Source organism: Zalophus californianus, chromosome 13 (assembly GCF_009762305.2).
Source record: "Zalophus californianus isolate mZalCal1 chromosome 13, mZalCal1.pri.v2, whole genome shotgun sequence".
Lineage (NCBI taxonomy): Eukaryota > Metazoa > Chordata > Mammalia > Carnivora > Otariidae > Zalophus > Zalophus californianus.
The window spans coordinates 54,576,835-54,593,967 of record NC_045607.1 but is presented as its reverse complement, the minus strand read 5'-3'; the positions used below and the strand labels follow the sequence as shown (position 1 = coordinate 54,593,967).

The window sequence follows — 17,133 nt, the reverse complement described above, 5'->3', positions numbered from 1 at the left end:
ACAACACGAGCTAGGCGGGCAAGTCCAGAACAAAAGAAGCAGGCATGGGTCCCTGCGCGGGCTGACCACATACGTAAAAACACAGATGCAATACACGCGCATTCAACTTTTGAACGAACAGCCAGTTAGTTTATACCAGCTTTTTCTTATTCATGATAGCCTATTTTTCCCTATTTAATATTTTGCACACTGTTAATTTCAAGCCGCTCTGCTATCAGAACTTGAGAGCAGCAAACATATGCATCATAAAAACATATTTAAATTCTGAAGTGTTTGGAATTATTTCTGTCATCCTATAACTAGAATCGTTGGATTTCTGTATTGGTATGTTCCATGCTTTTGACTGTGGCTAATTTGTTTATAAGCCACCATTAATCCTGGCTGTATATTTTCACAGTTTGGGTAAACACTTCATTTGCATTAAATTTACAGCATTAATGAGATGTGAAATTTAAAATACTACTTGAAACATAAATGATGTAAAAAAGCAGAACAAAAAAAAGTGTTTTATCACATCTGAAATCAGTAAACCAATTTAAACCTATTAAAACAGGAATGATGTGTCGCCCGAGATTTTAGCTTCATAACTCATCCTCTTGGACTAAAGGTCCAAAATGAGGAGTAAAACATCTGGAAAATACGAAAGAGCTCAAAAACACAAATTGTGTACTGCTTCTACTCTAATGGGCTTTTCAATCAGTTTTCAATTTTTTTGTCTTCGGAAGCTAAAGGCTAGTAAGTTCTCAATAGCCAATAAGACTGAGAAAAATACCCTGGCCAAGACCCTGTTACTCATGGATGTTATGGATAGAGGCCACAGAGATGGAAAAGGTCTTGAGCCAATTTGAGAAACCCTGTTTAGAGAGGCAAGAAACAAAGGATAAATGAGAAAATATTCTGGAAAACGAAATGATCAGTTTCTTTCCCAGAAGCCCCGGGAGCCCCATTCTGAGTCCAGATCTGAGAGGCAGCATGGAGAGAGCACCAATGCGGAAAGCGTGCTACACCATCACACCTGGGTGAAACGTGCCCACCTGTTGCTGATGTAGGAAGGATGGGTCTCTTGGGCTTAGTCCCACATATCGATTGGCTTGAGATGTGCCTGAGGCTGTGTAGGCTGATTAAGGAAGAACAAAAACAAAGATAAAAATTGTGAACTATCAGAATGAACACCCTGTCCATGTAAAAGAAAACCCAGGACGTGGGATTTGCAACCGAAAAAAAAAGTGTCTCTATTTCTCTGTTCTTTTGTTTGAGTGAACACCAAGTGATATAAAAGAAATGGCGGTTGACCTCAACTCAACTTCTTTATCCCCCTCCCCAGAAATCTGTCCAATCAACCACATGCCGGCCTCTGGTGTGGACATCTCACACTTACGTGCTCCAGTTATAGTCCTGGCAGGAGAACCAAGGACTGGCTAAGTAGAAAGGTTTTTCCTACTTGTCCTGTTTCACCAGATATTAGTTGTCTAATAATGGGATAATCAATGATGGTCTGAGATTCTAAATGTAAGACTGAAAGTCTATTGGGAAAAAGCTTGTAATGAGTGGGATTTAAGCAGATATGCTTGATGATACAGAAAAAAACATGTCTTACTAAAGAGAAAATCTAATATTTCTAACATGAGGGAGAAGCCTATATTTATGATATCCTATAGAGTGAATTAGGTCAGTATTCTATTTAGTGTGAAAATGACCTTAAGTTTGATAGACATGTTTTTGAAAAAAATTCTTTATTTTCCATAAGCACAAAAAGTCAATTTCTTGTGACTGGTCCAGGGAGGGGGACGGTGGCCCCTTTGAAATACTTGGCCACCAGGCACTAAGTACCTATGGTGAATATTCCTTAAGTTATTTACTCTCAACTTGTAAGTACTTTTTGTAGAGGTGCCTTTTGGTGCACAGTGAATTTTCCAAAGAAAACATCTCCCTATTCCTAAAGATTTCTGTTTGTTTTCACAAGGAAAGGAGTTCCCAGCACTAAAGCAATCCCGTTGCTCCCTGCCGGAAAAAACAGAACTACATTTTCACCATTCTTGTTACATCTACGGGTCTGAAGGAAGTTAAAATATTTGGTTTAACGCTATCAGATTAATAAGAAATCCAGACATTAATCTTTAAAAGTTTTTTTTTTAACCAAATATATTAATTCTGCCATGTTCATTTGAAGGGTTGCAGAATTAGATCCATTGAGGCTTTTTTAGGTCAACTTTTTAAAACAGTGAAGATGCTCACAATTCAGCATTAATTACTCCTGAATAAAGGGGCCCATCCAAGGACAGCCAGAAGGGCGGAGCCCCTACTCGATCTCCAGGCCCCTGGAATTCAATGTACAGCATGGACAGCTGGAGAAAAGCCTCACCCTTATAGAGTGGCAACAAGTCTGTGGTATTTTCTCTTTTCAGCCATGAGAAAGAGGTTTCCCTGGTCTATGTGGTTTCTTTAATTTTATTGACTTATCAGCTCAAAGGCCAATTTTTCATTATCAGTGCTGGATCGGGAGCTAGAGCTCCAAGTTTGTGTATAGGGAAGAAAATAACTCACTGTATTTCTTTTATGCAGGAGTGGAAAATGGGCTGATACAGCCGTCTTTATACAAACCAAGATATTCCTTCTGAGTATTTTGTAATTTTATTAGTCAAATCAGATCCCTTTTTGACCACCCTCTAGGTGAGTATAAGAACAATGCATTAGCAAGCAGGCTGACAACAGCTGTGATCATTTGGGTCTGATCCTCCCTTGAATGTCATCTATTAATGTCACTAGAAGAGTAGGTACCTGAAGTTTCTAGAACTTGGTTTGAATCATTTATCATGTGATGGTCTTTCAAAAACTTTAAAAAAAAAAATCTTTGTTTTCTATTTGCCTTTATTTAAACTGCTGACTTTGCTAAAAGAAGCCAACACATCCACTTTTACAAGTATTTTAGCAGCCGTAGTGTATATAGCTAACCTTTAGAACAAAAGAATTTTTAATCTTCCTTGACTGGGTTTCATCCATCTGTGCATTCAGGGAAGTGCTCACTGGACCCTCTACCAACAGACCAATTACAAAAATTAATGATTATTGATGGGAATTATAAGCCTACATGGACTGATTAGGCTATGGGGCCTCATGAATTTTGAGAAAGAAATGCTCAATTCACTGTACCCTCAAAGTATTGTCCTTTTTTCTTGTAGTGTTCCTTCCTAGGTTTTCAGAAGTCACCAAAAAAGAAAAAAGAAAACAAAAAAAAAAAAAAAAAAAAGGAAAACATCTTTCCAAAGCCTGAGAAAGAAAGAGCCAGTGGTGTCTCTGTACGTTCACTTACAAATTTCCAGAGCATCTCAATTTTTTTTTTTTGCTCTTGGAAAGAAAATGGAACCTCTGAATTTCAGATATAGAAGGCATAATTGATGAGGAGCCTGCTAATTACTCCTGCCTGGAACTTTATCAATTCCACTATACTAGTTCTAGGGAGCCGGTAGTTTGGTTGAAGCCAATTAAAAAACTGTGTAATAATTTTTTGTGTATTGATGAGTATTCTGTATGAAGAAGCAAAGGAATCATTGGTTTATCGGTATGTTCTCTGTTAAGTTCACTGGCTAAATCTCTGACATTTAAAATGTTATAGCCATGTTAAAAGCCATGTTAAAAAGCAAAAAAAAGAAAAAAAAAAGTCACAGACAATGAAAGTGTAGGTAGCAGCTTACATGTGCCTCATACTCAGCTTCGAAATGTTCTCATTCACACCCAACATCGTGTAACTGTTTTTTTGCAATGACATAACCTACGGTAATATAAACGTGCAATTATCTTTCAGAGGCACTGATTCAGTCTGCCTTGTGAAGGGCACTGATTTCTATAGGAATGCTCCAATAAGTAACAATTATCTGATCTCTCTCTGGGTGACAGAGAAACCTTGCACACTGCATTATGTTATTCAGTGTCTTTTCAATGTATACCTTGAACAAGCAGGCATGACTTATCATTTTTGTTAGAGCTGTTTATTCAAACAAATACGCTTCTCCCTTTTCAAATATGATGTACGGACTGAAATTTGATAAGAGAGAGCTTGTGATAGCCAGGCCACATACATGCCTGCTAGTTCCACATAAATGAGAAATCTCCATCGGGTCTGAAAAGTTGCCGTGTTCTCCACCTTGGATCAGGTATCCAATGGTGCCTTTTGATGGACATTTCTCATTTCCTACAGAAATACTTACTGGTTGCTGTAGGTGAAGCTGCCTCACCTTCAGTGGATGTAGTGATGGGTTTAGTATCTGTCATGGTCAGGGTCACAGGTCGCATTGCACTGGGATGGGGAGAGGGTGCCAAGACAGGTGTGAAATGGCCAGGCACTTTCCCTACCACTTGACCACTGCTGTTAGGCTACAAAACAAAAACAGAATGCCGGGTGAAACAATCCAAAAGGCAGTCGTCTCGTCCAACAACTCCACTCCGCACACTTGGCCGCGTGAACCCTGCGGACTTGCTGGGGACGCCACAAGCCCTCTCAAGCCTGAGTCACAGAGACCAACTAGCGGTTAGTAGTAAAAAGAAGAAGCAGCGTTTCAAAGAAAGTCTTCACCTTCAAAACACTTTACATCGGTAATTTCATCTTTACAACACCCCTGAGAGCCAGGTAGACTGATCCTTTCATTCAGTAGCACAGAAGACTCGAGTGGAGACTTACATGCTGAGCCCAAGGCAACAATGTAAGTCCTCCCTGAGCTAGTAAGAATTTGAGCCACGCCTCCTTCTTCTCTGCTCTTCGTTTTCTGTAGTGAGTCTGTTTGGGCTTTCAGAACACAATTCTCACCTAATGATGCTATCACTGACACAAAGAAGACGAGGGTAATCTAGGAGCTCAAACACATCAAACTTAATAGTTTCCATCATTTATAGTCAAGGCCCATCTTCTGTGTTCAAAACCTCTTAGCTCTCCGTCACACACAGGGACGCTCGGACACACACATCCAGCCATTTAGAATCGAGGATCTCCGCTTCACTTTTGGTGATTTACTCATACAAGCAGATAGAATGATATTTAAAGCATTTAAAATTTCAGGTCCACACCATGATATACAATGATGGACTAGGCCTGACTTTACAGCTACAAATAAAAGATTTCTAAAGTCAATTAAAATGTGCTGAAGCAGGGGTGCCTGGGGGACTCAGTCATTAAGTGTCTGCCCCTGGCTCAGGTCATGATCGTGGGGTCCTGGGATGGAGCCCCGCATCACATCCGGCTCCCTGATCAGTGGGGAGCCTGCTTCTCCCTCTCCCACTCCCCGTGCTTGTGTTCCCTCTCTCACTGGGTCTCTCTCTGTCAAATAAATAAATAAAATCTTTTAAAAAGAAAATGTGCTCAAGTAAAGCAGAGGGCAATCGAATATACTTTGTTACTTAAGTTACTCCTCCATGGCTGGGCATGGGGAGCTACACAAAACATTATTGTTGACATTTGTGGGAATCAACTGAGAAAATCCCCAGGGCAATGATAGAAAAGATATTAATATCTGAGTTTTAGCCCCGGGTATGAAAATAGTATCTGTGGTAGGAGAAAAAATCCTAAGGGTACACTGCTTAAAAAAAAAAAACAAAAAACTGGAATGTATTTTTCTAGACAGAGAACGTTATTCTTGATTACACTCATGTTGGAATTCTCCACTGTATGGTGTACATAACAATTTGCCATGAGAATATTCTCCACAAATATTTAGTCTTTATAATCAGCACTGTTAAAGGCAAAGAATGCAATGAAGCAGAATATTTATCTAAATACCTGCACATAAATTACCAGGAGACATTTCTTTAGACAAAAAGATGAACAGCTAATAACACTTAAATACTGTAACTCACAGACATGAACTAAGTCTTTGGTTGGGTTCCTCAGAGGCCACATTATTTATTCTATAAAGAAAATGGACTTCTTGAATATCCTGCCTATTCATCATGAGTAATTTTAAGTATTTAACTTTATGTCAGGAAAATTGACCAGAGTTTCCCCCTACGGAAACCTATGAGAGAGTTATATCTTTTGACTAATTTTATTTAAAATAATCCACTGAATAGCATGACTGTCTCAGTCTAATCGGTGCACCAGCAATGCAATTAATCTCCAAATTGCTGTGGGGAGGATGAGGCATCTCAGTTGCTAGACTTAGCAAATCAAAATCAGTGCAGAGCTGGAGGAAATTTGGGAAGGGATAGTGAACCACAGGTGAACAAGTCCTCATTTTTCCCATTTTCAGAGCTAAACAGGTAAGTGTCAAGAGTCCTCTTTTGAAATGCTAATTAATTGGTTTTGAGTTGGAGCTAAAAATCAAAGGAGCTATGATGTGCCCATAAAAACAGTTCTGCAATTTACTAGAAAGACGCATTTTCTTTCAAGTGGAAAAAGTAGTTTTTTTCTAAAGCAGACGATCAGCTTCTGGTTATCTGAACATTGCAAAAGACTGTTTCATGTATCTTCCTCAAGAAAGAAGAGCGACCTCGTTTTATCACTGGTGGTACATTCGGTAGTAAAAAGCATTTCTGTATAGTGTGTTCACCAAAACAGTTGGATAGGACCTACCTGAGAACACGGGACAGAAGAATGACAATAATGTCAAGAAAATGCTGCCACAGAATCTGATATTACCTCGCCCATTCTGCAAGCTTTGTCTACTGGAATGGAATCGACATGAACCAACAGACATTTCTCTCATTTAAAAAGAATAAAACTGACAAAGAAGCAAGTCGGTCCCAAGCCGATACAGACAACTTTTCTGGAATTCAGGGTCTGGAAGAATGAGAGGGTTATTCCTTTTGGGTTTTTTACTGGTTCAAACAGATGAAGCTATACTCTAAGGCTTCTCTTTTAAGGTTGTTAGATGAACTTTCACACCATAGATATGAAAAGAGAGACATCTTATCTGAAGATGAAGTTGAACGGCATTTGGAAAGGATTACCCTGCTAGCACGTTGCTCCTATTATACAAAATCCTGAGAGGGGATTTTTTTTTTTTTAATTGAGATGAAAGTAAGATGCTTCTCTCAGAAGCTGGATCTTTACCTTAAAAATAGGAAGAAAAGCAGAACAATATAGGCAGATTATCACCTAATATGCCCTCTTAACTTATAAAGAAATGGAAATATACCTAAAACAAGCACTGAATAATTAAAGAAATGCGTAACACTAAGGGCCTGATTTTAATTTGCATAATTTTTCCCCTAACAGTGTCTAATTAAGACATCAGTTAAAAAAAAAAATCCAATGGAACTCTAAGATTTTCCACACTGAATTAACGTTAAGGACTTTTAATGGATGTCTTAATTAGACTTTGTTATTCATGGAAATTCTACACAAATTAAAATCAGACCTTGTGCGCACTGTTCCCAGCTGAGTCTAGCAAAATGCTCTATGGAACTGAGACTCTTGAATCCATGATCTGACAGCAAATTTTATTTCTAAACTGATATATTAAGATCCCACTGTTTTACTTAGTAATTCTTAGTATAGTCATCAAAAGTGCTATACCATTTGGACATTTTCTTCTAAAATACAAATGGTTTAACTACAAAGTCACAACTCAAGAATGGTGTATTTAGTTTAGTATTATTAGTCGATAGAACTAAAAGTACAGGTAACTTTTTAAGTAACCCAAATGGTGCTGGCTATGTTGTTATTCAAAATAAAACGTTCAAAAAAGACCATTTTGCTTCATTTTAACAATTACGACCAAAAATGATTTTTTCAGATCTTTTCTATGTTAATTCTAAATTAATAAGCACATACTATTCACTGGCATGTTAGTAACTGAACAGCATTGATGACAGAATGCTTATGACAATCTCTCAGAGCATTAAAAGATATAATGAGTGGGCAGGAATCTTGAAAGTAAAGCAGCAATGCCAAATACCAGACCTAAAGATCAAAACTACATTACAGATTTTGGATATTACAATTTGTACCAGCTTTGGCACAAAGCCTATCTATTTGATCATGAAAAATCGTCCTGTATCAAATCACTATGAAGTGACCTCTCTAAAGAAGAAGCCACACGTTTAAGGAGTGAGAAACGCACATGGGTCACTACACTTATACAATAAAAGTCCCTAAAACCACTGCACAATGTTTAAAAAAGAGAGAGAGAGAGAGAAAGAAAGAAAGAAAGAAAAAAGAAAAGACACTTCTGGTAATAGCACTCATTATTAAATGTAGTCATGTCTGTGCAAAGAATATTCCAGTAGTCATCAAACACTGACAATGTTTACATTACCAAAGCTTATTTTAATACCTAATAGTTGGTCTATAAATACAACTGTAAGTTCTTTTGTGTGTGTTTATTTTAGCGCATACCTTGCTCCTGCCTGAAATAAGCACTCTGTCTCTGCGTTAAACCAGGTATTTCAGAGGTGTGAACTCCAGCTCTGAGCTTTTTTGTCAATGTACTTTCTGCATAAACTTTCTTTTCAGTCAATGAAAATTCAAAAACATCAAACCAGAAACATCTTCACAAATGTGCCCCTTTGGGGCAAGACACTTCCTACCTGTCATTCAGCCACCTTTATATAAAAACTTATTGAGTCACCAAGAAACTTCCTGAAGATGGATTTCAAAAGCTTGATGTTCTGCCAGACATACCGTCTGAATAAGCTTCACGTCTTAGAGTCAGACCTGTGCCATCTCCCTTAGGCTCTAATCTTATTTGCTCTCTCATTTTTACCTGGCTGGTTTGCGGACTGGATGGGTCATAAGAAGGTACATAGTTCTTCAGAGTATCCTGAGGATTCAGGTGGGGAGGATATCTGATTGTTGGATGAGAAAAGTAGCTCGATGGGGCTGGAGGAAGAATAGCTTGTGTTGGAAATGGCAGCGGTGAGGGTGGAGGCGGAGTTCGAGTCGAGATGACTGCACAGGACAGAAAAGGGGAGACTGACGTCAGCTATGGTGCCCGCTGCCCCGGCCCACCCCCCAGAGCCCTGCGAGGCCGCCACGCTGACGGCTCCTCACCACTTCCCCATGACCGACCCACACTCCCCTGCAGGACTCCCTCGTCCATGCCGGCAGGGAGAACACGCAGACCCAACCCCACTCTGAGGAACTAGCGATCTGGCTCTCCAGCTCTATGAATGCTTAGACAAAGGAAGTTTCTCTTTTATAGGTTAAGCCAATATTTCATAAAACGTTCCTTTAAGCAGAGTTATTTCCCATCAGAATACAATCTTTGATCAGAAAGTCTTTGTGTCTTGAGTCCAGACCAACTCACAGCATCCATTAAAAGGCAGGGGCACCCACAGACTCTCTACCGAAATTCAAAACAGAAATGTACTCCAATTTTAAATAAACATTTTCCCTATACGTCCTAGCGGGTGGTTGGTTAAAAGAGAAACCAGTAATTAGGAAACAATAATGTGCTGAATAATTACCTGATCGTTGGACAAATGCTTATGAACGTGTGAACATAGGGCCTGGGAACTCTTTTTTCCTAATGAAAATGTTCCTTTCAAAACCAAAAGAGCTCTATTCTGTAACTATTTTTCTTCCTACTCTAACTTTTATTACATGTAGCTTAAAAGATGTTATTAAGATAAGACCAAGAATAAAACCCACAGAAATGTGAATTTAAACTTTCATATAGGCATATTAACTAACCAATAAATCACATATTTTATAAAGGGAAATAATATATAAAACATATGCAATGTAGACGATGTTTAATTGTGCTGTAATTTTTCAACATCAGTATGACTAAAATTTATTGTTTAGTTTTTGAAATATAATCCTTAAGTTTCAAAAATGGGAAAGAATATAACTGCACAATCATTATCTCTATAAGGTTGAGGAATTTGACCACATAAGTACAATTAAGAGTACCAACGAGTATATGTAGAAATGAAGATTAAATGTCTGTTTCTATTTAATATTTTGATCCAAATCATAGGAAATTACATATGATAAATGTTTAGTGATTTATGAGACAACTTAGCAAACAATAAGAAAAATAAGTTCTTTCCATGACCTATTAATGAAAATCATCTGGACTAACTTATCTCCAACTTTGTAATTATGTGCAAAAATATATATATATATATACTTTTAAAGGGATATTACTTATCTTCCCCAAAGAAAGCTTTTTTCAGAAAATACGAGAAATTAAGAATGTATCTCAGGGAAGAATCATAAATTCAATTTTACGGTCACAACTTTGTTTCCTGAATGTCCGGGTCACTCGGGATCCTCTGGATCGTTGTTACAATGCAGATTCCTGGGCCTAAACACAGACTACTGGGTCTTGACTCCTCCCAGGGGTAAGGCACCAGAAAGTACAGTTTAAACAAGTGCCTCGTGTGATCTTTCCACACACTGAAGTGTGTGCCTCCTCCGTCAAAGGGATGCATTTCAGAGAACAATTACATATTTCTTCAAACGAAACTCCTTTTTGACATACGACTTTGTTGAAGAAATATACACATTTGAGAAAGTATAATTTAAGGAGATGCAAACACCTAAGTTAAGTCTGGCATCTTTTTAACTTGGTGTTGAAGTGCTCTTAATCTCAGCTAAATGAAGACCATGTAACCATGGTCTTTGCCTGCATCTGTACACAAACCCTTGAAGAATATATACGCCGCTCCATCTTGGTGCCCCTGGGCTTGAGATCAGTGTGGCCCAGGTGGTTTTGGAAGAGATCTTTGTTCAATGGAACCGGCACATATCGAATCAGGGCTCAGGCTCTGGGCTCCCTTGTACTATGCTCACAGAAGCTGTGGCTGGCCCAAGAGAAGCTAGTAGAATGTAGTATTTCAAACTGAAAGTAAAAATGGCTATTTCGTCTCAATAAAGGTCATTCTAGTCCTTGAAAATCGGAAAAGCAAAATACAGGCAGAAGACGTTTCCCTTCATTATGAAAGAATTCACACATGCATACATGTATGTACATGTATTTCCTGCCTACATTAATGCCAAGCCTTCCTCTCCTTTCCTCCAGTCTTATACAGCCTTTATAGTCTCATATGAACGAATTTTGTAAAATGCCATCTCAGGCAAGTCACTTCTCTGCTAAAAATCTTTCAATGGCTCCCTACTGCTTCCAGAAGAAAAGCCCAGCAACTTCAGAGGTTTGTACGGTCTTCAAGAGCTGTAGGGAACCCGCCCTGCCTCACTTCATGGACTCATGTCTGGCCGCTCTCTCTTCCCAGGCCACACGGAGATATTTGTGGATCCTTGGATAGATGGCAGTTCCTTGCTGCAGTGACCTTTCCTGATAACAGGCCGTTCGCTCCATCTGAAACAACCTTCCTCCTGCCTTGTTCTTCCTTCTTGTGGCGAACTCACTCTCTAAACTTCAGGGAAGAACACATCTCTTCTGGGCATCTAATCCTTTTCAAAGTGTCTAGTCCTGTTCAGATTTCATGCCTAGCTGATGTGGTCCCCTTGTCTCCCTGCTGGACCGTGAGCTCTTTAAGGACAGAAACTGTGTCTCATGACCAAGGTGCCTACCACAGGCCCTAATACATTACATATTGAGTAAGTATCTGGTGAAGGACCAAGGTGGAAGGCTTCTCTAGGTTTCCATGGTTCATTATATAAAAGTGTACTATTTAATTTTTTCCCAATGTCAGAAATCTGAATATTTTAATCAGGTGTCATAATACATGGATGATTTGACTGCTAAGTGAATTTTGCTCAAATATTCAACATTACAGATCCGTAAAATAGTTACCGACTTTTTTGACCTATTCTAGCAGTACAAACACTACAAATATAAATATTTTATACCACATTTGATTTGTATATTCCGTTCTTAATTTTATAATTTTCTTAGTGAAGGCCATGCATTTTTAAAGTATAGCAATGATATGTATCAACATACACTTAGAGATCAAAGCTAAAGACTTTTTTTATAACTGAAGTTATATCCTTTGAGTAAAGGTTTAAAAACCAGATTCATTTTGTCGGAAGAATAAAAAATTGCCTATCTCTAAATTTAAAGCAATAAGAGTATTGCTACAAACGTATTTATATACAAAACTTTCTCCACCAAAAATTCAATACACTCCTTTCTAGGTCTCAAGAATAATAGGTAGAAATTATACAGTATTGTTTATTAATTATATCTCACTTTTAATTTTTGAAAGGGGATTTAGTTTAATTGTTCTTTAAAGTATAAATGTGAAATACTGTATTCTTTTTCTTATGTAAATTAAGATATTAGACATAATATCAAGTGTACTAGCCCACACTTATTTGTGCACCAAAAAAATTGTCAAAGAACCTCTTTTATTTTTCTGATTTAATTTCACTCCTAAATAAGTAATTAAGTATCGATTTTTGTATAGAAAATAACATCTCTGGAAACAGTGTCTGTATATCTTAATGCCTCTGGAAATACTCCAAACTCAGCAACACACTTGAAATTCCATGTTTCCTTTGTCAAATATATAGAGTCGGGACCAATCCTGAAGCTACAGTTAAGATAACTATGTATCCCATATCTTCTAATTTCTTGGGATTGTAATCTTTCCAATAAAGGCAATTAAAAATACATTCACAAATGTTATTTAAGTGAATGCTTTGGAACTCTTTTCTCATATATTGGTAAGAAAAAAAATATTTGATTGGATCACGACCCTCCCTCTTTTGGCTGAGAGAATATGGCCCCTGCAGCTCTAAGTAAAACTCTTGCTCCATCCCTGAGAGTGAGCTCTGCAAATAAGAGGGACGCTTCTCCTCTGTGCTTGAAACTCCTCACCACTGTGTGCAACTCCAGGTATTCCGGGATGATGGTGCTGGGGGAAAGTGCTCAATCTTGGGGAAGAATCTTGTGGAGATGTAGAGCTGAACAGTGGCTTTTCGGGCTTCTTCATAGTAGTCGGAGAAGACATATCTGCAAAGGAAGAGGGGAGAACCCAAACTTTACGACTTTCTTCAGCTATAAAGTTCATGTTAATATAACAAGAGATCTCATTTTCCAACATTTCATTATTTCTGTACTTGGGCTCTTCTACAAAATATGTACTGAGGGTCAAAGACCCAGTTATGTTGGAGATTTGAAATATGTCAGAAACAATCTCCACTGAAGTTAACCCAAGGCTTTATTAAAATTATCACCGGAATTATTTCTCCTACTAAATATATCTTGAACTTTTGAAAAACTAAGGCTCATGTTTCCCTTGGCGCCTTGGTTCACATCAAGGTCGTTTTTACCTCAGCATTTCATTCTTAGATTTATACGATTCAGGGGTTTGTCTTTTTGACCTGCTGACTACACTGTGGAAAAAAACAGAAGAAAACCTGGTGCAAATGTGAAAAACAACTTTTGGGAACGCTGGTAAGTCTATCATTGATTTCACATCTTCTATGGAAAACTCATTACTTGTTTAACAAAAAGTACATTCCTTAATTTGCTCATTCTGCAAATATTTATTGGTTTCCTCTATTTGCCAGGTAAAGTGAGGATGTTATAAAAAATACAAAGTAACTGCTATAGGGATACTCACTGTCAGTGAAGGGGAAAATGATAAGAAGAAAATGGCTGTCAACAGTTGAGAGGGAGGAAGCGTGTTGAAAGCAGGCGTGTTGTGTTGTGGTGTTTGCTGGCTTCGCTGCACAAGGGCAGTGACCACCTCAGCCTCCCCAGGTTAAGGAAGATGCCTCAGTGGCGCCATGTTTAAAATGTGGATGGGGATGACACTCCCAGAGAGAGGAAATGTTCTGGAGAATGGAGCATAGAAAACAAGTAGTACAAGTAGTCTGTGAAGTGGTGAAGTACAGAGATGAATGAGGGAGCAAGTAGCTGGCAGGACCCACACAATGAGGGGCCATGTGTATAAATATCTGAATGTTTGCCCTGATGGGGGAGTGCTATTGATGAGCAAAATATGATCACACATTTATAGTTTAAGGCCGTCCCTCTCGAAAGTACATGGAGCATGAGTTAGCCAAAATGGAGACAGCAATCATGGAGACCACTTGAGAAGACAGATTTATTAATACATCCTTCCATAAATATTTCTTGAAGGCTGAATTTATGCCAGACACTACACTAGTTGCTGGAGACACAATGGTGAACTAGATTAAGTTTCAGCCTCTACAAAACTTTTTTTTTTAAGATTTTATTTATTTATCTGCCAGAGAGATAGAAAGAACACAAGCAGGGGAAGCGGCAGGCAGAGGGAAAAGCAGGCTCCCCACTGAGCAGGGAGCCCGATGCGGGACTCGATCCCAGGACCCTGGGATCATGACTTGAGGCAAAGGCAGAGGCTTAACCTACTGAGCCACGCAGGCATCCCCAGCCTCTACAAAACTTAAAAACTAGGGAGGGGATACACACGTGCTAAAAAGGAATTATAAAACAGTGTGAAAATTGCTATGGTAGATAACACTACCACAATTATCAACTCATAGCCAACCTTATTTCACCTTTACCCCATCTATGCTCCCCCACCCCCCATTTCACTTTGAAGCAAATTGCAGACAGCACAGTATTTCACTTATGAATATTTCAATTTGTAGCTCTAAAAAAAAGAAGTTATTTTTTAAAAACCTAAAACTTCATCATATTAGATATACATGCATATATATATATAATATTCATTTTTAATTTTTTAACAAGAGAAAAAGACCTCACGTGCTGTTTTTTAAAAAAAAATTTTATGGTGCTATTAATATAAGAAACTAGTTATCATTATGATTTACCATTTGAAAAATTACATAAGCTCTGGTAAAAGCATCCAATAAAATTAAATATGTGTTTTCAGCACATTGGCACTTAAAGAATGGATATGCTACTGTTAAAACAGTAGACATCACAGTCTACAGAAAATGACAAGTGTATTTGTAGCTATAATTTCTGACTAGCTGGCTGTCACTAACCTATCAGAACTTTGATGCATTGGTGAACGATTTCCTTGTATCTTTCTCGAAAAGAAAAAATGAAGAAAGGAAATTGCTAACGAAACCACAGCAATTAATGCTGCTACAAAAAAGGAGAAAAAATGTTGAGACCATTTAAAAACAGACCAAAAAAGTTCATTTCAGCTAAGATACCTTCAAAATGTCAAAATAATACTTAATTTCACTTAAGAGCTATGTGATTTTAAAAGGTAATACTACAAATATAGGTTTTGGCCTGCTAGAAGCTAATCATAGACATCTACGTCTTTAGGAGTGGAAAGAACCTTTATTCCATCCCTCACTTTGCAGATAAAGTAATGTTTCTATTCCAAATTTTTAACTTAAAATTAACTATAAGAAAAATAAATCTATTGACACTCTTATGCTCTACCTGTGCTTAAATACAGATCTCAAAATAAAATTAACCAGTGTAATCAGTTTCTGAAGACTCCATATAGAGGGGCGCCTGGGTGGCTCAGCTAGTTAAGTGTCCAACCCTTGGTTTCAGGTAAGGTCATGATCTCAGGGTCATGAGATCAAGTCCCTTCGTTGGGCTCCATGCTCAGTGGGGAGTCTGCTTGGGGATCTTCGCCCTCTGCCCCTCCCCCCACTTGCATGCTCTCTTTCTCTGTCTGTCAAATAAAAAAGACTCCCTGTATGAGTAATAGAGCATTTACTGTACATGACTGAAAAACAATGAAATATGACCAGAGCTTGGGAAGCAGAATAATGGTATTCTAGTTCTGTCATTTCTGGGGATGTTCCATCAAGGCTATTGCAAATATTGTAACTGCTTCCAAATTTTCATTAAACGTAGAGGGATTCACCTGAGTCACTTTCTGCAAAGAGCACATAAATCAAGGGTGTTTGTCCAGAAGTTCAAGAAAATGGGTGATGACATCATTTTTGAGAAATGAAGCCTTTGCATTTTCTTACTCAAAATAATGCACTTGGCTTTCCTGGGTAATTATTACAGGTCCATTTATTATTTGGGTTCTCGTTAGGCATGCACCAAATAATAATGGTACCTTCGTTGTTCAGAACACACAAAGGAATTACATGAGGCCAACACAGCAGAAACAAATTAAAATTCACTCTTCAAGTTGTAAAAGGGACCACAAATTGTCTTCTCAAACAGTCAAGTGAACTTATAACAGTAAAAATAAGAATCCACCCTCCATACTGAAACTACTTCTTTAGGAACAGATAAAGAATGATAGTGCAGAAAGTGGACTTGACCGCCATTGTCTTCCCACTAGATGAAATTATTTTTGAGCCCAACAGCCAGTGAAGATATACTGGTACCCAGCCTGTGCAAGGCATATGCTAAGTGTGCAGGGGACACAAAGTGACCCCCTCCCCACCATGGTCACAGGAACAAAAAAACTCACTGCAACGGAGAAAGAATAAAAATAAAATGTCAATTATCTAGGAGGAGGAAGGGTAGAGTTTCTGGCTATTACATTTTAATCATGAATCAAACTCGTATTGTTTTGATTTTAATTTTATTTTGAATGTCTGCAGTCTAGTAGACCTCATGCCAAACTGAAAAATGATACTGTTTCTATTTTTAATGCACTTCTATGCTACAGAAATAAAAAAAAAAATGTTTGAGGAATGAATATATAGGAGAGATGGTTTTAAGTGACCTTTCTGTGGAAAAAAACAAATGTCATGCTTTTCACAGTGTATTGTCCCTCAAGCCGGAAGAATAATACATAAAAAGATTAAGTTGAAAATAAGTTGAATAATAATAAAGCTGAATAATATATAAATATATAACAAGTTGAATAATAATACAAACATAATAATGCACATGTTGAATAATACATGAAATAAAGAAGTTGGCGAGAGAAGCAAGATGATAAGAAAAGATTAGCCCGTGTTTCTAGGGGTGGGAAGGAGGCAGGAGTAGCTGGGGGTCCATGAGAAAGAAGCAAAGTCAGTGAGGGCTTGCCATCAGACAAAGACATTTAAATTTGATTTGGAAAGTAACAATTTATAAATGAATTGATCTCAGGAGGGAAATGCTTTCCAAAAGCTCTCTATTTTTTTTCTGTTTCTTGTAGCTTCCACTCAATGCTTTTCGCTTGTACCTGGTTAAATCAAAAATTTCCTGTCTAGTCTCCTCCCAGGAGGAAGGAAGGAGAAGGAGGAAGGAAATCCTCTCTTTCAGACAATATCTTCCTCACATTAAGATCTGTGATGGTATCACAATTTTCTTTTCCTTATCGTTCCATTTTATTGAAGCTTTAGCTAAATTCATT

General features: G+C 38.0%; 1 protein-coding gene across 8 annotated transcripts in view; it reads right to left on the bottom strand.

Annotated features, from left to right (window-relative positions):
- The window catches only part of NFIB (nuclear factor I B), a 232,804-nt gene that overhangs the window by 29,567 nt on the left and 186,104 nt on the right, over nt 1–17,133 (bottom strand). For 4 of the 8 annotated variants that reach the window (XM_027615063.2, XM_027615065.2, XM_027615061.2 and 1 more), the window contains 4 exons: nt 12,723–12,857; nt 8,694–8,878; nt 4,206–4,371; nt 1,035–1,117 (listed from right to left, as the gene is read on the bottom strand). In XM_027615063.2, the coding sequence (XP_027470864.1) occupies nt 1,035–1,117; nt 4,206–4,371; nt 8,694–8,878; nt 12,723–12,857 (569 nt within the window). The remainder of the gene's footprint in view (nt 1–1,034; nt 1,118–4,205; nt 4,372–8,693; nt 8,879–12,722; nt 12,858–17,133) is intronic. The other 4 variants (XM_027615067.2, XM_035723542.1, XM_027615068.2 and 1 more) reach the window with 2 other exon arrangements.